This window comes from Xenopus laevis, chromosome 3L, assembly GCF_017654675.1.
Source record: "Xenopus laevis strain J_2021 chromosome 3L, Xenopus_laevis_v10.1, whole genome shotgun sequence".
Lineage (NCBI taxonomy): Eukaryota > Metazoa > Chordata > Amphibia > Anura > Pipidae > Xenopus > Xenopus laevis.
In genome coordinates this window covers 64,385,863-64,407,218 of record NC_054375.1, presented here as the reverse complement: position 1 = coordinate 64,407,218, position 21,356 = coordinate 64,385,863, and the positions used below count along the sequence as shown (strand labels likewise).

General features: G+C 37.9%; 1 protein-coding gene across 3 annotated transcripts in view; it reads left to right on the top strand.

Annotated features, from left to right (window-relative positions):
* The first annotated feature begins 814 nt into the window (after positions 1-814).
* Positions 815-21,356, top strand: part of hmga2.L (high mobility group AT-hook 2 L homeolog) — a 55,356-nt gene continuing 34,814 nt past the window's right edge. The window contains exons 1-3 of one of the 3 annotated variants that reach the window (XM_018251099.2): positions 821-1,655; positions 3,615-3,704; positions 14,586-14,636. In XM_018251099.2, the coding sequence (XP_018106588.1) occupies positions 1,551-1,655; positions 3,615-3,704; positions 14,586-14,636 (246 nt within the window). In that variant the 5' untranslated portion in view covers positions 821-1,550. Of the gene's footprint in view, positions 1,656-3,614; positions 3,705-14,585; positions 14,637-21,356 lie in introns of all 3 variants that reach the window. The other 2 variants (NM_001094371.1, XM_018251100.2) reach the window with 2 other exon arrangements.

Below are 21,356 nucleotides of genomic sequence, written 5' to 3'. Positions count from 1 at the left end.
TCTGTGAGATGATGCTAGCATACACTGGGAATCACACTAGGCAGACTTTAAAAATACTTGGTGCAACTGCCCTTAATTTGTGATGCACATGTGCAAATTTTGGTGAACTGGATACAATTGCTGTAGGCACAGCACAATTGCATTAAGAGCATTGCCCCTTTGCAACCACAATGACACTGGAAAATGCTGCATTGTGTAAAAAAAAAAACATGGCGATTGCACAAGAAATTGCACTTTGTTCACTGCACTTGAGGTGGGTCGGCTTGTCCATTAACATGTGAGCAGCAAAACACCCTAAAATGATGCTGTTTTAATGCAGGGGACAGAACATCCCATGTGTCAGTGTCTTTAACTACAAAAACATATATGGTTTCTGTTATTTCTTAAACTAAACAGGGCAATTGAAGCTACTCCATGTTTGATCCTTGCAAGGCAGATCGCCTTCATTGCACTCATATTGAACAAGGAGGTATACTTTCCCTTTAATTCAGATGCAAAATATACAAGCCGGTGACTGGGACAGAAATCAAGACTATTGTTCCTTAAAAAATATATATATATATTTCAATCTGGCGTGTCAAAAAATAAATAAATAAAAAGTCAAGTTAAATCTCTTTCCTAAACCTTAAGTGCATCATATCAAGATAAGTTCTCCAACTTGTGTGTAGTGGAAATACCCTGCTAACACATATAATCACATACACTGGCTGCCCTACAATCGGCCGGAAAGCTATAGCGCTGCTCCGATGCCGTAGTGCAAGTGCTAGTAGTAAAGTGAGCCGAGACACCGCGCTACTGGCTGCACGAGAGGGATTCCCCAGTCTGTCCCTTTAAACGTGTTTGGAATGGGGCCACTGGGTGCTTTAACTGCACTAGCCACGTGAGTTTGTTTCAGTGGATTCTCCCGGCGCTGCTGCTGCTGCTGCTGCCGCCGCCACCGCCGCTGCTGCTGTATTTGTGTTATATCTGGCGCTTGTCCAGACTCTCATCGCTGCCTCCTTCGCCCTGCCTCCTCCTATTTTTTCCACCCACGGGTAAAGGTGTTTTTTTTACCCATCCCACTTTAATCCGTGGGCCGGCCTTGAATCACATGCCCTACTCACACAAACACAAGCCCTCCCTTACCCCCCAAATCACACACACGTGTGGGCACCCAGCGATACTTAAATGTGCTAACCTCTGCTAACCGCCAGCAGCTCATGTAGGTAGCGAACTTGTGCCTCTCTGCCGTTACCTCCGGTGCCCTATGACCTTGTTTGCCCTCGTCACATCGAATCCGATATCGATCCCCTATCAGTGGTGCAGTTCCCCCCTTGTTGCCTGATCTCCTCTTTCCATCCCACAGTGAGGCATTTGAGCAGTTTCTTTTGTGTGAGCCCCTCTTGACTCGCTGGTCAGTGTATTAAAGGAGATCCCCTCGCTCTCCTCCTCTTTCCCTTCACTCGCTTTGGCAGCAGCAGTAGCAGCAGGACGTCCGGTTCGGCGGCTCCTCGTGTGGATCCCTTAAGGTGCTCCAGGATCGCCGGGCTTGTGCACACACACTCTCTACCATGAGCTCAAGGGAAGGAGCCCGCCAATCCTCGTCCGTGGAGCAACCTGCATCCCCCTCGCAGTCTCCGAAGAGGGGGCGAGGGAGACCCCGGAAACCGCAAAAAGTCAGTACCGTACACCCTCCCTCCTCCACACACACACACTACCCTTACGCGCACACTTATCGGTTGCCCACAATTGTGTTGCGCGCACACATACACACATTGATACATTCACTTGTTTAGGCGTGCACATTGCCTTGTGCATGGGGTCCCTCTCATTCATACAATCGCACACAGACCTGACTATCCACTTGCACTGCCCCGGGACACATTGATAGGCTGAGCTGGAGCTCTACTACTCCGTGCACAGTGTCCCGCGCCAGGCTTCTCCACATGCAGCAGCAGGCACAACACTATAGAGCAGGCACACTGTACAGCAGCAGGCACCACAATATACAGCAGCAGGCACCACACTATAGAGCAGGCACACTGTACAGCAGCAGGCACCACACTATAGAGCAGGCACCACACTATACAGCAGCAGGCACCACACTATACAGCAGCAGGCACACTGTACAGCAGCAGGCACCACACTACAGCAGCAGGCACACTGTAAAGCAGCAGGCACCACACTATAGAGCAGGCACACTATACAGCAGCAGGCACACTATACAGCAGCAGGCACACTGTACAGCAGCAGGCACACTGTACAGCAGCAGGCACACTGTACAGCAGCAGGCACCACACTATAGAGCAGGCACACTATACAGCAGCAGGCACCGCACTATACAGCATGCAGTCGCCTGCCAGGACTGCCTTACCTACATCCCTTATTTGCCTCACTGAAGACCATTATGTGGGGGTGCAGGTTATAGACGGCCTCATACACAACGTGTGACGTGTCCCCACTAGTTCAGATTGTCTCCTCACGTCTCCCCGCACAGCATCTATATTCAAAGTATATACCTGTCCTTTGCTTTCCTAGGCTGCTCAGCTGCCTCATGCACACAAAGCAGGGCATTTAACTGAATATAATCTGCACGTGTCTTTGTAGCTTTTTGTATTTGTCTATAAACAGCTGCCGAGTGTTCATTGTTTTGTTGTTTGCCCCATACAAGGCATTCTTATTTAGGAGGGAAAAATACTGCCCAAGTCTGAGAGTTTATCTGGTATGTGCCTGACGTACAGGACTTTCAGGAACACTCACTTGTGTGTGGTTTTTCTTCTGCCTCTTTGGGGGTTGCCATGTGCTAAAAAGGGATGTATTGCTCTGTCACATTTTAACATACAGATAGGAACTTTCTCAAAGCCCTTGCACTGCTGTTTAGTGTTTTTGCAAAGTACCTCTTCCTTTAGGAAGTGATACAGCGTTTACAGAACATTTTTTTAAAGAGGGGGAGCAATCTAGTTGGGTGAGCCAAAGTGTTGTATTTATATTTGATAATCATGTAATGTGCTGCCAAAGCCCCATGCAGTGAAGTTTGTTTTTGTACAATAGCCATAACCTCTGTCCAAAGCCCAGTTCTTTAACAAATAAATAAAACACACTTTTTTTTTTTTTAATTTTTGTTGTTCATCTTATCTGGTAGTGTCTGCTCATATTAAAAAAGCTTTGCCGTTTTTTCTGGTGAAATCTCTCTGAAAGTTGCTAAAAATGCAATGTGGGAAGTTGTCAGCCATTGTGCCCAACTTTTATTCAGCACCAGGCTCAGAAATGGATTTGCTGCTTAATGGGGATTGCACATAAACCTGCCTCTGAACATTGACACCATTGTGCACTTCTATAAAGTCTAGTCTAAATATTTATACGAAATGCATAAAACCTTTTTTTGCTCTCTGCATTCTGTGTGATATTACTGCTGTGTACTCTCTAAGTACAGAACTTAACTTTTTATTACCCATCTCAGTGTGTAAATGTTTTTCTTTCCTGCAAATCCTAGCATTTCTACATTGGTTACATATGTTTCAGGGTGAGGTTTTAACAGTACAGTATATCATAGGAGAAAGGGTTTAGGTTCTGTTGCAAAATATTTTCCCCACATTAAATTCCTTTTACCATATCAGATTTATTTCACTCCTTAGGAGCCAACAGCTGGAGAACCCTCTCCCAAAAGACCTCGGGGTAGACCAAAAGGGAGTAAGAATAAGAGTCCCTCCAAATCGGCACAGAAGGTGAGTTAAGAAGACCATCCTTTCTGATTGTGTGGTCAAAGATTAGTTGCTCTTGGAAATATAATTTAGGTTTGTGCTATTTCCAATAAACAATTATCACCATCAATTGACGAACAAACCCAGGGAAGTGATTTTGTGTGGCATGTACTGGTTTTAACCACTTTAAAACCTATTTGGTACCATGAAAACATTGGTGAATATGCTTATTATGCTGTATATACATTTATTGAACATGGTTGATTTAAAGCCATGTGTAAAGAATAACAAATGTGTATAGAGGAGCTGTACATTCTCAGTTGTGTGATAACCTTTTTAGCAACAATACATTATTTTCCTTAAGTTTGTCCCTTGGAGGTGGAACAGTCTTTAGAAAAGGGTAAATGTAAACTTTTTATACACTTCCTTTCATTCTGCATTTTACTAAATATAATGTATGAATGTATTTCTCCTGTAATTAGAAATGTTACATGGAAGCTTAAAAGCCATATGCACAGAAGTAATGAGTTTTTAGCTCAAAATACTAACAATGAAAAGGAATTGTCTTTCTGTGTAAATTTGCGATTGTATAAATGTATGCTGCAATAAAAATGTTTTAAATGTATTTTAATTTCACATACATTAACCCAAACTCAAGTCCTGAATTGGTAGTCCAGGCATTTAAAGTATTAAGAAATGATGGCAAAGTTATTGATTGTCTAAGGCACATGCCTGTTGGTTTATATGCTCTGCAAATATTAATAGACAAGATAATACATGTCTTAATGCATGTTAACCTTTAGTGAGGGATTGGGATCTCTTCTGCTGCTCTGCATGCCCTTCCAGTGTTTTGAGCTGAGAGAAATTTGATCTGTTGGAATACCAATCTTTGAGTCCTAAAATGGGTATTCATGATGTTTTACTATTCAGAGGTTTAGAAAGGGCATCTAAGGTTCTGTATGTCTTAACTAGTGTGTTAAATGTACTCTTCTCTGTACAGGTACAACAAATTGACTTTTTAAAAATGTGATTTCAATGCATTCAAATAATTATTCCTCCTTTTTTAATGTTCTTGCACTGAAAAACAACTTTTTTTTTTTATGCAGGAAAATTACACATTTGGGGCAAATGTATCTCTGGTAGATTATATAATAGATAATCTCATTATCTTCTGCAAACAGACGAGATAAAGGGTAGCATTGTGGGAATGCATGGGTGTTCTGTGCTAGTGATAAGAAAGATCACATATATTTTTGTTTATGCAAAAGTAAAGTCAAACCTTCAGAAGAGCTGACATGGAAATGCACTTATGATTGATTGATTAATTGGTGTTTTTTTGCAAGCTATTACACTTTGCCATTTAAAATGTATTGCATAACCTGTTAGGAAGATAAAAATACCAAGGCTATGGTACAACATTGTTTTTCTTTGGGGGGGGGGGGAGTTTTCATTTTTATATTCAAGATTACCTAAAACCACATATTAGATATATGCCTGGTGTCTTATTGTAGAATGTGTCTTTTTTAACATTTTTCTTGCATAACTTGTATTTTGTTTACATAAACTGTCCTTGGGGCATTTCAAAACCATTTGTGCATGTAGGGAATTCGCTATGTAGGAATTGACTTCATTCTCCCAATGCTTTATCACTAGTAACATTGTTAATACTTAATTGAGCACAGACACCTCCAAAATATATGGCCAAGAAGCTTGATGAAAAATCTTAATTCTTACTGATGATGTAGAGCAACTGGTGAGGTCACAAAATCTTGTTATTTTGGTGTTCAAAAGATGATTTTGTCACTCTTAACACCTCATTTTGCTCAAGAATTTTACACCCTGTTATACACACAGCAAAATTACCTACAGCTTCATAACAATGTGATTTTACACAGTAATGTTTATAATACAATGCACATAGGGGAAAGGTGCAAACACTGGTATTGTATATAAAAGTTAAATATTTGTATTAAGGTACCTTACAATCCGAGGAACGGTAACAAGTGAAGAGCAAAGTATAATAAACACGCATTATTATGTGGTATATTGTGGTAGTTCTGATGAGTCAAACTGAAATGGGTTTCCCCACAAACAATTGGGTAATGTAATGGTGAGACATGCTGTATTTCATATAATAAACTTGACCAGAGATTCCATAACCCCACACCTGTAATTATCTGTGCCTTCAAAGTTGTCAATAGGAACTCCATCTTTTATCTTGTTTGGCAACCTTTTGACTGTCCATGACACCATACCTAGGGGCCTATATACTAATTATTTTTATTAAACAAATTCAACCTAAATCGCAACCACGAATTGCCTTACTTTACTTGGGATTGTCGCCCCAAAAACACAAATTTTTCGGATGAAAACCAGCATCAAACAGGCCAAAACCCTCAAAATCATTAAGGCTAAAAACATCTTCAAATTGTAAAAGGCACATATGTCATTGACTTTAGGTTTTAGCTGGAGTCCTTTTTGGATTTGGTTTTTAGCAGCTTTGGAACATCATAAACCCAAAGTATTAGTTTTTGTTTCTTTAGGCTGCTGTTAAAGCTACACTTAGGGTTCCTTGGAAATCAAATATTTATCTCTGAATAAATTACTATTACTAATCAGCCTTGTATCATGCCTTCGTGTTGTGTGTGTGTGTGTGTAAACTGTATATTTTGGGTTGGGCCTTAAGCTTAAAGTTCACCTTCAAATACAAAAACGGGGGGTTGTGGGTGCACTCCTAAAGCTAAATTATAATATATTTAAGTACAATGGAAGTGCTACTGACCAATTAATCAATGCACATTCCCTGGTCCCCTGTAGTAAATTCAATAAATATGCAAGTGTATGTATTTTAAAAAAACAGGGTTTTTTTTGTTACAAAGTTACGATCATAAAATTGATAAGCCACCATACCACATCGAGGTAAACCGCACACGGTGGTCTTTAACTTGTTTACCTCTGGTCATAGTATAAAAGGTATTTCACCTCTCTGCTTAATAGCATTACTTGGAGTAAAAGTCTCCTGAATCTTGGTTTCAACCTGTGGGCTAGATCCTCCCCCGCCAACTGCTTTTGCAGCTTTTAAGAGAGAGAGAGACTGACCAAACCAACGCCATTTTTTTTAAAAATGTGATAATGGAAAGATAATAATGAAGCCAAAGGAAAATATGTATAGGTGCACACTTTTGTATGTGTGTGAATGTAGATAGGAGTATAGGTGTGAGTATAGATGTGAACAAAATTAAAGGGAAAGCTAAATGAAGAGTGTGATACATGTAATATATGTGTAAGTTAATGCAAAAGTGTTACCTAGTGACAGACGCAGCAAATATGATAAGTGTCTCATGAGCGTTCGTTTCAATCAGGGCTAGATCCTCTCCCGCCACTAAGCGGCTTTTAAGAGAGCGAGAGATTGGCTAAACCAAGACTTATTTAAAAAAAAAAAAAAAAAAACCATAGGACCACCATTAGTTTAAAGGGTGGGTATGAGGGTGCTACAAACCACATGAAGCTCAGCCACAGCTTCTGGCAACATTTCAAATATAAAAAAGGGGGGTTGTGGGTGCACTCCTAAGGCTTAATTATAATATGTTTAAGTACAATGGAAGTGCTACTAACCTGGCCAGTTAATCAATGCACATTCCCTGGTCCCGTCTTAAGTAAATCAATTGCATGTGTTTTAAAAAAAAAAAAGTTATTGTTACAAAGTTATGATCATAAAATTGAAAAGCCACCCTGTTTTTTGAAAATACATGCACTTGCATATTTATTGAATTACTTAAGACAGGGGACCAGGGAATGTGCACTGATAACCTGGTCAGGTCAGTAGCACTTCAATTGCACTTACATTGTACTAATATTCCACAAATGCTAGTGAGAAATGTATCTATTAATGTAGCAAATTGTAATAGTTCAGAGTCTGCACCTGGATTACTGAGCTGCCAGACTGAAACACCAGGAACATTAAACTTTAATATTAGAAGAAAAAAAAACTCTATACTTCTGGTGAACAATCTGAAAACAACTGAACTGAAAAAAGTGTTTGGATGGTGAACAACCCCTTTAGGGCAGGACTCGATGATGTGTTTTGACCAGACATGTCGCAGTGCGACTAAATGCATGCGACGACTTGTCGGATTGGTTTACTGAAAACGGAAGTGAAGGAGAAATCGAATGTTACCACTACATTGATCCAACTGTCGGATGAAAACGCAGCTCGTTGCTATTTGTAGCCTATTCCATTGCTGTAGTTCCTCTTTTTAAATGAATGTGGTATAAAGTCTATGAAGTATATAGTGTTTATTGCATGGTGTGGAAAAATGGATTAAAAAACGATCTTTTATAGAGCATGTATTTCTGATTTAAAATATTGCTTCCATATCAGATGCTTGGTTCAAAAGTTACTTTATAATCAAATCAAGCATAGGTTGTTGTTTTTTGTGTGAATTTCCTCATTTAACCAATCATTGCTACTTACTTTGTGTTACTAAGAGAAACGTGTAGACCACTATCCCCTGTGTAAGAACACTTGCTAGTAGCTTTAAATTTTAGAAGTCCTATAGAAACCCTTCTTTTAATCAAATTTGATTTCCCTTTAAGAGCCTTGAGCACTGGTTTCTCTAAAAGAGGGGAGGTTTGAAAGAGTTCTTAAACCTTTGGAAGGCAGAAGGAAGTCTAATGTTACATGACTATTAATTGCTTAGGTAGGGACGTAGCCGAGCCTTGTGTTTTTAATAGTACTAAGTTTAAATAAAAACACTTGTACCCTACACCCTAAAGAACCTTTATATTAGATTTCATGCACTAAACGCTGCCTGTGAGTGAAGTGTGTTCATTCTGTCTTGTTAAACAATTAGGTATATATTTTAAGTGTCACATGTTTATATACCAGTTGTGAATTCCCAGGACTTGTGGTCTTAGGAGTAAGGTTTTTTTTTTTTTCCCCCCCCTAAAGTTCCCCTGCCAGCTTGGACAGAAGTTTGCACACAATACTCCCAATGCTGCAACCTGACATGCTTCCTTGTCACGGAGATATGCATGTAGATAGACCATGAATGTATTTTTCTTGAAATGCTTCGCACATTAAAGCATAAATCGCATGCACTTGCAGAAATGTATTAATGCTCTGTAAAATACATGTGACTGAATTTTGTGAGGCTAAAAATAAACACTTGTTTTGGTATAGTCACAATTAGGTGCATGTTTACAGCAGCCACAATCTGTGTGGTTAGGACCGCAACATTTCAGGAAGGACTTATGGTGAAGAATTTCCAACTGTCTTAGCCTTGTTTTGCAAAGAAAGCTTTAAGTATTATTCTAGACATGGATTTGTGATGGTCAAACAAAACTATTGGGGATATCACCCTGAGAGTTATTTCGTATCATAATTACAGTGGTATGGTTCAAACCATGGCTATAAAATTCCAGTCCACACCTCTTATCTCACTTGCAGTGAATCATTTAGATGCCCTTATCTGACACTTCACATATGGACCTGTGAGGTAGATAAGTGACTCAACCAATTGGACTGTATATGAGATTTTTCCAGACATGGTCTCTGCTGAAGAGTGTATTGTTGTTATCAGCAGACTTCTCCACACTGTAATGCTTGTTGCCTGTTTAATAGTAGCCTAAAGGTGGCAAGACTAAGCAAAACATTTGGCCATTTTGTTAACTTTTGTTAACTTTCACTAAAATTTTGGCCAGTGAGCCGATATCAGTGCAATTTTGGCAATACATGTTGACTAATAGAAAAATATAATTTGACCCACAGACCAAACAGTTGTATTACTTTAGAACTGGCTCATTTATCAACTCTGGGCAAATCTGCCCCAGTCAGTAACCTACAGCAACCAGTCCGTGATTGGCTTATTTTCAACAAGTGCAACAATTTAATTGGTTGCCATAGGTTAACCCTGATCAGACATCACTCTGCATTCTCTGGTACAGGGATTGATGGCTTCCTCTCCCTTGCCATGTGCTTTGAGCACGCCACTTTTTTTTTTTTTTTTTTTTTTTATTTCTGTCTTCTGGTCACTGCAAGGAATATTCATGCAGTCCATTGCAACTATAACCATTAAATACCAAGCACAATTTGAATTTGCATTTATATTTAAGAATAATCATGACTTACAATCACATAAAGCTATAGAAAATAATTGTTTAATTTTCACAAATCCCTGTTTTTATGCATTTTCAATTGTAATTGTCCTGCTCCCAAATTTTCTCTGGGAAAGAAAAAAAAAATATCTCCATGCTAAAACTCAGATTATCCACTTACCATTGACTTCTATGGTATATCAGCAGATATAAACTAGTGTGATTTAAGTTTGACTTTTTATGATCCTTTTTATGACGATAGCAATATGGCTAAATCCAAATTCTGTAAGTGTTGGGATTCAGTCCTCTGTCAGGAGTGGCCAATTCAGCAGATACTTTTAGATAACTGCTGAAAGGTAAACTGAAAAAATAATAATAATGCAGGAATCATTTGTCAGGAATACAGTTTTTTTTGTAGTTTAAACACATTCATTATACCCTGGAAACTACAAAATACAAAATTCCGAGGCAGAGTAGTCTTAAATGATGTGTATCCACTGTCATCCATGGTTATGTTCTCTTACATAGAATAAAACTTGGGAACGATGATATTTGCCATTAATATTGCTGCATGAATAACGTAAAACTGGCAGCCAAGTTCTCTGCAGGTGTAGGTAGCTGTTAAACCTCCCCACTGCTGGGCAGATTAACACAAAAATTAAAATAAAGCTACCAAGCAAATTTTGGGACAAGATAAATCAAATCCTGGTTAATCAGTAATAGTTGGGGCATTAGACAGCCTTTAGTTTTTTGGATTATTAAATACATTATATACATATTTCTGGAATAGTATGTGAGCGTTAGAGGCAGAGAAATGTCTTTTTCGTAATGTGGTGTAGACTTGCCATTTTACTTAGCCAAAAGCACCCTTGTAATTTGTAAATTGGCACCTGTATTACGATGTGGGCAATGGGTACAAACCATAATTCTGTGCAGCATAGCTGGTAGACAAAAAGTAATATAACCACAGGTAGCGGTAAAATATTAGATAATCCACAAAGACTTGAATTAACAGAACAGATGATTTAAAAATCTCAAAATTATACACCTTTAGACAAAAACCAATAAAACCATTTTTTTTATTTTTTTTTTGAGAGTGAGTTCATAACTTCTTTCAAACCCATAAATAGACATTGTAATGTGGATTCCTAAATTCGCAAAATATTGCTGGTGTAGCGTAAATGCAAGGAACTACCTTGCTATTTGAGGAACAGTCAAGGCAACCCCTGCCATTCAACAAGGCAAACTACTTTATGTGGGCTGTCCTATTAAATCCTATGTTTGCTTTCTTCCCTTTTTAACAGCTACCAATAGCTCTTTAAATTCCCCTTATTTTCCTTTACCACTAACTTGTGGTGTTTAACAAGACTCCAATGTTTCTAAGGTTTCCTCTGAGCAGCAAACAGACTAGTGAGAACATAGTAAAGAAACATTGTTTTATTGTCATTTTTACATGTGAAACTACAAAGACTGGGCAAGGCAATCCATGTTTTGCCAAAGGGTCAAACACATATCGGTTGAATACTGACTTGTTTTATACTCTCTGTAATTCTACTTTAGTTGATGTTGCATGCAAGCGTGGTAAATACTTATTCTAAAGATATAGAAACACTGACGTGTGTGTGTGTATGTATATGTATGTATGTGTATATATGTATGATATATATATATATGTGTGTATGTGTGTATATGTATATGTATGTATATATATATATATATATATATATATATATATATATATATATATATATATATGTGTGTGTGTGTGTATATATATATATATATATATATATATATATGTGTGTGTATATTTAAAATAACTTTTTTTTCTGAAGATTTATTAATAATTTTTGCCAAAACTTTATCAAATGTTAAGTCTAGCATTGTTAGACCCCCTGCAATATGTGTTCTACAGCAATAAGCAGAAACCATTTTGACGACTACTTCATAACCTATTGGTCATTTGCTTTTTTAGACTGTGCGAAATGAAAGTCTTACTGCTCAATACATTTTTACTCTGAGAACATTACAAAAATGAATGCAAATGTGGGATAAATCCTCTCCTCCTACACAGGTAATCAAAAATGGAAATTTTAAAAACCTTGAGTCTGGCAACTTGCCCCCCCCCCCATCTTTGATGTTTAGAAAAATATTTTGTTTTACAAGTTCAAAATAGAGCATCTATATTTTGTTTGTACAGTATAATAAAATATATAGTCAAAAAAACTCAGTCTTTAGTATTTTGGATTCTTCCCTTGTAGTCTTGTTCTACAGTGGGTCAATGAGTTGTGGACTATTTTGGTTCAAGCCCCCATTGATTTTCAACTTTTGGCCAAGGCTGTCCTTCGCTAGTTACATATATAAATCATTGTTGTGAGTTATTTAGTCACAAGTCCAAAAATATCTAGCAGGAAATGTTTACCCAAACCACAGCAGATTTGATTCAAACAGGGCTCTTAGAGCAAATAGGCATTCTCCCCAAACATCAAACTAACTGCCCTTCTTTCTGGGTCCCTCACTGAAACTCTTCTGGTTCACCCCTAGGGCATTTCCCACAGTTTGGGATTCACTGCTCTAGATAATATACAGTACACTCAAAAGAATAGGCTTAAACCTTATCCACCAACATGTAAGCCCCTTTTTATGCATAATTTCTTCCCACACTCAAATTGATGGACAATTTGAACGATCGTTCCGAGCTAATCATGGTCTCACGATGACTATCGGATCTTTTAAAAATCTCAACATTTATGGCCAGCTTTAGCTAGGCAATAGATCTGCATGAATAGCTCTTCTTGATGCAGGTTCATGGCTTAGACAGAATAAGGAGACTGAATGCATAAACCAGGTCTAAGCATACAAAAGGATCCAGTTTAAATGTTGATGGGAGTTGTAGTTCATAAGGTGGTAATTATAGACTTGTACTGTTCAGATCCCTGTTATGTATTTCCAGGGTTCAAATAGCCAATGCGTGGGTAAGTAGTGAACTCTACTGCAGTCATAGCACAAGTGCGTTGTTTGACTTGACTTTGATCAGAAGTATGTGCGAATCAGCAATCCTGTCGCTGTAAACCGTGTGTGTGTTTTACTTTGACTAGTCGGGCAGATTTAAGCAGGATTGCATTTGTGGTTAAAATACTCATGTGAATGAGGCATACGACTTTCTGAATTGGGTCCTCCTTGAGGAAGAGTGTGGGACCCCACTAGGCTTCAATGTAGGTGGCTCTGTTAAGGCTATGCACTCCTAGTGGACACCATATACTGACATTTTCTTTAGTTTAGACTTTTAGTTTGTAGTGCATTTAAAATAATTTGTTTGGCCTGAGTAGCAAAACTATGTTACACTTAATCCTTAGCACAGGAGCTGTAGTGAGAAAGCAAACCAGCTTTTCGCTTTTTTTATTATTTTTTAAACCACACAGTGAATTTCAAATGCAACCCTCTATTCTATTGTCTTTTGAACGTGCGTCATGTATATCAAGTGCATGAAAGCACAAGCAACACGCTGCTTGTAAAAAAACCTGGAATGCAATAAAAAGTAACTCTGAATGCTCATGAGTATAACCAGGCATAATATAATACGATCAATTAGCTGATGTGTTTAGGTGCACTCAAATGGGCATCAAACACACACAAAAATGCCAGTGGGTAAGAGCTCTTATGATCAAGCTAATTATCATACACCTGTAAGGGACCCCTTGTTCTAAAGGCTGAGTGGCAGCTAGAAGCACCCAGGCTAATGCAGGGGTTCTGGGTGCAGACCAGGAAGAAGGCCAATGCCAGTGTAGGAGCTGATTCTTGTCTTGCAGTTTTCCTTATGCCGGAAATCAGCCTCGGGTGATGTTAGTCTTGGGCTACAGTTTGCACACCAAAGAAAAAAATTGACAACAATCTGTCCAGCTCTTGATCTAACCAACATTCTGGAGTATACCAAATGGTAGAAACACTAAAAAGCCAATAGTGATTGGCACCGCACACTTTGTCTTTAGAAATATTTTTTTTACAACTGTTACAGAAAGTGTTTTGAGCACCACAAAACTGCTATAGCTCTTATGCTTTTAAATAAATTTTAAATGACCATTCTACAATGCAATGCAATTGTGCCTTACTTGATTATTGTGTATATTTATTGTGGTCAAATTGATTTAATAAAATACAGCATACGGGAATGGCTATGATGGTTGAATATGTTGCCAGCAACCAAGGTAAAAACTTACTGAAGCACGAAATTGCCAGTCAGTATCACCTTAAAGAAAGGTACAAGGCTTAAAGGAACAGTAACACCAAACAATGAAAGTGTTGATTTAAAAGTAATGTAAATATAATATAATGTTGCTCTGCACTGATACAACTGTTGTGTTTGCTTTAGAAACGCTACTATAGTATGAATAAACAAGCTGCTGTGTAGCCATGGGGACAGCCATTCAAAGCTGACATAGGAGAAAAGGCACAGGATACATAGCAGATAACAGATAAGCTCTATAGTATATAAAGGGATTCTTCAGAACTTATCTACTGTGTATCCTGTGCTTGAATGACTGCCCATATGGCTACACAGCAGCTTGTTTATAGGAACAATAGTAGTGTTTCTGATTAGTGATGTCATTTGTTACATGACTCATTGAAACATGGGGTTCATAATATATAATGTACCCTTTGTTGTAAAAGGAGGCTATTAAAAGTCAAAAGTCTTATAATATTCTTTATTTTATGACAGGTGGTAAATTATTCTAAAATATAGAGTACAGATTTCAATATTTTTTTTTTTTTTTTTTTTTAACCATTATCTAAAATCTTTCAACTTTCCAGAAAGAAGAGGCTAGCGGTGAGAAACGTCCAAGAGGGCGTCCAAGGAAATGGGTATGCACTTACATTTTTATATATTTAACATTGATTCTTTTTCATCATCTGGACATTTTACATGGTATTCATTATTTTATTTGACAACATTTTTTCATTTTATAGGACTATTATAAAGTCATGAATTTTGAATATATGCTCAATTTCATTTAAAGGCCAAGGCAAACCCCAGAAATTGCAATTCTCTGAATTGTAGACCCTTTGGTAGTAGAAATGATAGATTCCCTCCCTCCGCTATAGTATGTATATCTGTTGAAGAAAAGTGTTGTACACATTAACTGAAATTGTTATTCCCTAATGAAATCTTGAGAAAAATGATTTGGTGCTTCAAAGAATAAAGATAAATATGATTTATTGCAGCTGATAATTTGTAATTTGTCTGTTGGCCTGTATTTATTTGCTCATTATCAGCTTGTGCTTCACACTGAACCTACCTCGTGCTATCTTTGATGAATATTGAACAGATGTGTAGCTAGTTGAAAAAGCCATAATTTGCTTAAGTTAAATCTGTAAATACAAACATAAATAGTGTGTGTGTGTGTGTAAACACTTAGGACATTGATATCATTCCTGCATTTAGGTTCTGGTTAAGTCAGCTATGCTTCAGAAAGAAGCCACAAAACAGTATCTCACTGACCTCTGTAATATTACTGCATATTTGCCATATTCGTCTTTGGCTGCAGTTTGTGTACACTTGCATGCCTATTTACTACAGAGTGGGATGTAAAAAAGCTGAACTTGTCTACGTTGCCTTTGGTCAAGCCAGTAAACACCAAGGCAAGAAGACTATTGTCCAATTTACACTTAATTTTTGTTTACCTTTTTGTGCTACAGAGGTGAGAGATCTGGCAAAATTCTAAGCATACATTTGTTAGGTTTAGGAAAAAAAAAACTAAAAGGCTACTTGAAAGGAGTTATTTTCCAACTTAGCCAGCAAACTCCAGTAGTGGAGAAACTTGTGACTACAAGCCAATAATGTGCTCGTAGTCCACCAATAGTAGTCGAGTAGGAAGAAAAGAGGAGTCACCTCACACACCCTGGCCGTCCGAATCTCTTGACACCTGGTGCTCGATGAAGGAGGTATTGGCAACCTCCACAACAGTCAGAGAAGAGAAAAATCACTGGCACAACAGGATATTTCTAGCAGGGAAACCCTTGCTTGTTTATTTGTGGATGCAACGTTTCGGGGCGGATATCACTCCAACTTGCAGTACAGCAGTAAAGAGTGATTGAAGTTTATCAGAGCACAAGTCACATGACCAGGGGCAGCTGGGAAATTGACAAAATATCTAGCCGCATGTCAGATTTCAAAATTGAATATAAAAAAATCTGTTGCTCTTTTGAGAAATGGATTTCAGTGCAGAAGTCTGCTGGAGTAGCACTATTAACTGATGCGTTTCGAAAAAACATGTTTTCTGATGACCGGATCCCTTTAATGTGATTATATTCTAATTCCTTGTTGCTTCATTTTGCAGGAGGGGTGGGGCTCTGGGTGTTTGTTTAGGAAATCAGTTAGTAACATTGGCATTTTTGAGGAAGGTGTTAGTAACATAGTTAAATCGTTGTGTGTATGGGGGGTGGAATTCTGTATATGTTGCAGAAATGATCGGACCTAAATACCACCTACAGTCCTACTGTGTACAATAGTCAGTTTTGGAGTGGCAGTGAAACCAAGGACAGTTACCCGATGATTTCTGGCTTGGGATTTGATAGCATTCATTGGCAAAGCATATCATTAACCTGTACAGCCGTAAGTGTAAAATACTTCCTATTTTGGTTTGCCTTCTAGTTTTTCTTATACACCCAAGCCATGGAAAAACACATTCTAAGTCCAGTGCCTTTTTGTAATATTTGTAGTGACTTTTTTTTTAAATTTAAAACTATGACCATATTGACAACCTTCTTGGGTTTTGATTTTGCGGTAAATGTGTACCAAAATAATTTTATTTTTAATCCATACTAGCTGTCATTTCAAACCTCACCTGAACTGTAGGATAAAGATGTTATTTGGCTGCATTAAAAGAGAAAATACAACCTGGCAGGAGAAACGGACAATCCAAATAACTCTTTCCTTTGGGGAACATCTTGAAACAAAGAACATGATTTAAACTGGGAATGAGCACAGCAAATGTTCTAGAGCAGTGTCTTGGCTGTAAATCCCCTTTTATATTAAAATCTTATGCTGTTCAACTGCAGACAATTCTGGGGGGGTTAAAGAAGATCTTGGTATAGGAACAGATACTCCAATGCAGAAACTGTGCTGCAACATTTTAATCAACACAACATGTTTCGAGCTGTGGGCTCTTTCTCAAGTGAATGTCGTGTTGATTAAAATGTTGCAGCACAGTTTCTGCATTGGAGTATCTGTTCCTATACCAAGAAGTTTTGAGACTATACACTTTAGTAAGGACATAAAGTTGGGGACAAGATACTAAAGTTTCTCTGGCGCAAGCTGAGCCCTCATACGAAGAAAACATTGTATTAAAGAAGATGTTCTAGTCAGCAATTCAATTGGAACAGTCACATACAAGAAAGCAAAAATCTTATTGGTTGCAATGGGCAACATCACCGGTGATGATTGTCTTCAAAGTTAATAAATACTGCAACTAAATGGTCATCTGGTTGATGCACAGTACTGGCTATAAGCCAGTAAGAGTAAATTGTACTTTTAGGGTGAAGAACCCATTTAACTTTTAGTATGATGTAGAGATTGATATTTTGAGGGGATTTCTGAATGGTTTTCACTTTTTATGTTCCGTGTGTGTTGTGTTTTTTTTTTTGTTTTTTTTAATTATTTAGCTTTTTGTTCAGAAACTCTCGAGTTTGGATCTTCAGCAGCTATTTTGTTCCTATGGTCCAAATTACCCTAGGAAAAAGGCAGCAGTTTGAATAAGACACTGGAATATGATTAGCAGACAGCCTGCATAGAAAGATTACTAATAAAAGTTGTATGACTCTTTCAATTTAGGTCAATAGCTGATTTTAGGTGTCTCCCTACCAGAAAAAATACACCCAAAATATCAACCTGTTTGCTTCAAGGAGAAGGAAAGCTATGGAGGCATTGTATTGCCAATAGATTAGCTGCAATAATGCAAGCTAGAATGCTATATTTATTCTGTAGAATGTTTTACCATACCTGAGTAAAAAGCTCTAGAAACTCTCTGTTTGTTTAGTATAGGAGCTGCAGTATTAACCTGGTGTGACATCACTTCCTGCCTGAGTCTCTCCCTGCTCTGGGCTCAGATTACAGTAGAGAAGGGGGGGGGGGACAGGAACAAACTGAGCATGCTCTTGCCCAGGGCAATGAGGTTTAAGATGAAGGCAGGGAGTCTGATACAGAAGCCCATGTGTACACAATAGAAGGAAAGAAATGCTGTGTTTCTTTTGACAGGGGACTCAGAGCAGCATTACTTTGGGGGTTTACTGGTATATTTAGATGGACCTTTCTGATAAGGCTTACTTAGTTTTTACCTTTCCTTCTCCTTTCAGCTTGAGAACAGGATTAAGCATAATGATTTGAAATGCTGCCCACATAGCATTATTAAAACCCAAAACAAAAGCTATTTGTTTGAGATTAACATTTTACATTAATGGATGAATTATTTGCAAGGCGCTCACCATGTAATACAGAAGTAAAAATGACACTATCAAAATCATGACAATATCTTAACGGGTATGTTAACTGGCATCTGCTATGTTCTTCCAGTAGTCAGGACGGGCAGGCAGGTTTTGCTTTCTATAGCAATTGCATTTACACAGATCTGTTAAATTATTGAAACAGAATAGTCATTGGGTTTTGTAACTGTGTAGTCTGTTTTATTTTGTTAAACTTCAAAGCATTCCTGTTGCCTGCTTATGAACTTAAATGCAAGGTCATGTCATGTAAAATCCATGTAGTAATATGGACTTACTGGTATTTCCAGTGGCAATGAAAATACCAGTATTTATCAAATGTATCGCTTATAGCAGGAAAATACATATCTCTAGCAAATAAATTCACAGTAATTTGCTACCCATGAGTATCTGCATGTTTTTTTTTTGTTTTTTTTTTCATATGTTGAATTGTTTGCATTAGAATCACAGGAGGTTCTTATGAAATATGCATGCTGTGTTTGGTAAACGTTTATACACTTTTACCTGTATTTGCATTGGCCTTTTGACTTCTTTTGAAGCACTTCTTTAAACATTAAATGCATGCTTGCACATAATGTTTCGTATTTTTCTGTATTGTAACTTCACTCTCTTAATCTGGCATAAATTGATTTGATAATAATGGTTATACATACATTTTAGATTTACAACAGACTGATCATTTATAGGAACAGAGTCTAGGTCCATCCCATGGTGGGTGTTCATATTAACTTTTACTTGTTGGGTAAAGATGTACAATATTTTACCCAACAGAAGCAATTCATTATGCAGTTATTTTTTTACCACAAGACATTCGACGGCAGACGGCACTTCTGAAAAAAGAGGGTTTATTGGAAATCCTGCTGGAATACACCTAACGCGTTTCGGGAGTTATCCCTTAATCATAGAACCTATGATTAAGGGATAACTCCCGAAACGCGTTAGGTGTATTCCAGCAGGATTTCCAATAAACCCTCTTTTTTCAGAAGTGCCGTCTGCCGTCGAATGTCTTGTCGTATACACAGTGGGGTCACTGTCTGACTGTGCACCTGATTAGAGGGGAGAGCGGTGAGCTAGTGCGGCCCTTCCCTTTTGTTTGCCTATTTTTTTACCACAAGCAGGTATTTTTCCATCCCAAATGATAATTAATACTTGATACTAGTAGTATTAACTAGGAGAGAAAGATAACTGGAATTTAGTGTTTTTCGCAAAAGCAACCCTAACTAGTTGGCTGTCTTGTGTTTGCTTTTGACCCATTTACATAAACACCAGTAACGAAGCACCAGGGCTTGTTGTGGAACACTTTTCTAATTGGGGAGTGGGAATTTCTATAAGTATAGGGTAGCATTGCAGATTGCACTGTAGTCTAAAAACACATTTACACAAATATATGACTAGCTGGATCAATAACGGGTAAATATTCTCATGCAGTTATGAAACTAATATTTCTTGCAGACCTAAAAATCATTCTCTTGTGGAAGTTAGTTTGTGTAATTTATTTGAGCTGTGGCCTATAGGCCATACATCACCTTTCTGGTTGCCTTTGCTGGCACCTTGTCACATTCTTGCAGCTAGAGGAATTCATTGTTCTTTTTTGAACTGATAAGAACAAAAAAGGATTTTCTGCCTGAGACCTTGGGAAAGGCAGAGGGGGGTGGAATGTTAACAGGGAGCAGCGGAGCTGCACTTTCCCAAGCTCCTCAGCCGGTATTTTTCTGGAGAAGAGACTTTATTTTCTTAGGAGTGCAAATTTATCTGCTGTTCAAGAGGAAGCCCAGGGTAAATGACAGGAAAATCACTGTGCGAGTCTGACAGGCATGAAGAGATTCCCAACTGACCACCATCATGGCTAGGAATTTAGATTTTTTTTTTTTCCCCTGAAGTTTCTCTCAATGCATGATTGCACTTGGGAAAGAATCAACATCTGAACATATTCCCTTTTGCAGTAATCTGTACATGCTCCAGCTATGCAATGTGTAGTTATTTATTTTTTGCTAAAAGCTAAATTAATTTGCATTTACATAATGTCTAAAAAAAAAAAAAATAGAATGTGGGTGTAGACTAATGGTTACTGAATGTACATGGAGCATGACGTACACGTTTAGGGTGCAAAAATTATAATGGTGTCCCCAGCAATGTTGTACAAGTTGGGGCCCAGCTTAAGGCAAAACTATATACTATATCAATGCGGTATGTCCACACTGTGGCCATCCAACTTGTACTGCGCTACATCATCCTGCAAACTTTGCTGCAGGTCAGAATAAAATCTTTTTTTTTCTTTTTTCTCCCCTCTGCTTTTTTTTTAAAAATTTTTTTTAAAATGTTGGATAGGTGACGCTAGTTTTCTCTTTGTTAATATATACTAAATGCATTCATTATGCTTAATTAAATGTTTCTAAAATGAAATGCGGAAAGTAAATAATTCAATAACTCATTAAAGCCGATCATGATTAAGCAAGCATGAGTTTCCTGTGGATGAATCACAAAAATAGCTGATGTTGGAGTGGCCACTTTCATTAGGCACTGACATGTTGGCAGCGTGTGTTTACAATGCCAGGCCTCCACTGAGGTTACATGATACTAAGAAACAAAATCTGTGAATGCTTGTGCCTCATTTTTATAGCTGACAATGTCCATTGCAATCCACCTCTTTCTCTTTTAGAGTCTTAACACGTTTCCTTCATTTTAATAAACCATTCACATCTGAATGCTCAATATGAACCTAATTTACCCCAAAAAACTATAGTTTTGTGCCATATAAATATTCATATTTAAACAGAGTTTGGGTAGGAGATTTTTATTTCCTGGTAATCTGTTAGCAATGTAAATAGTTTCAGCTTGCATTTTTACTAAAATCGCAGTTTTTGTAAAATTACTGCACGTGTTCCTATTAACAGGAGTTATTTCGGGCAGGGGTTAAAATCCCGTTGGATCACGGATTGCATCTGTTCTTTGATGCAGTCCCGCGATCCCACCGCCTGTTATGATCCGATCATTGGGCCCTAGAGCCCACAAGGTGGGAATATCTGGGAGAGATGGTGAAATCACCAAACTAGTGGATCTCTGTGTATGGTCACCCTTAGAACTTTT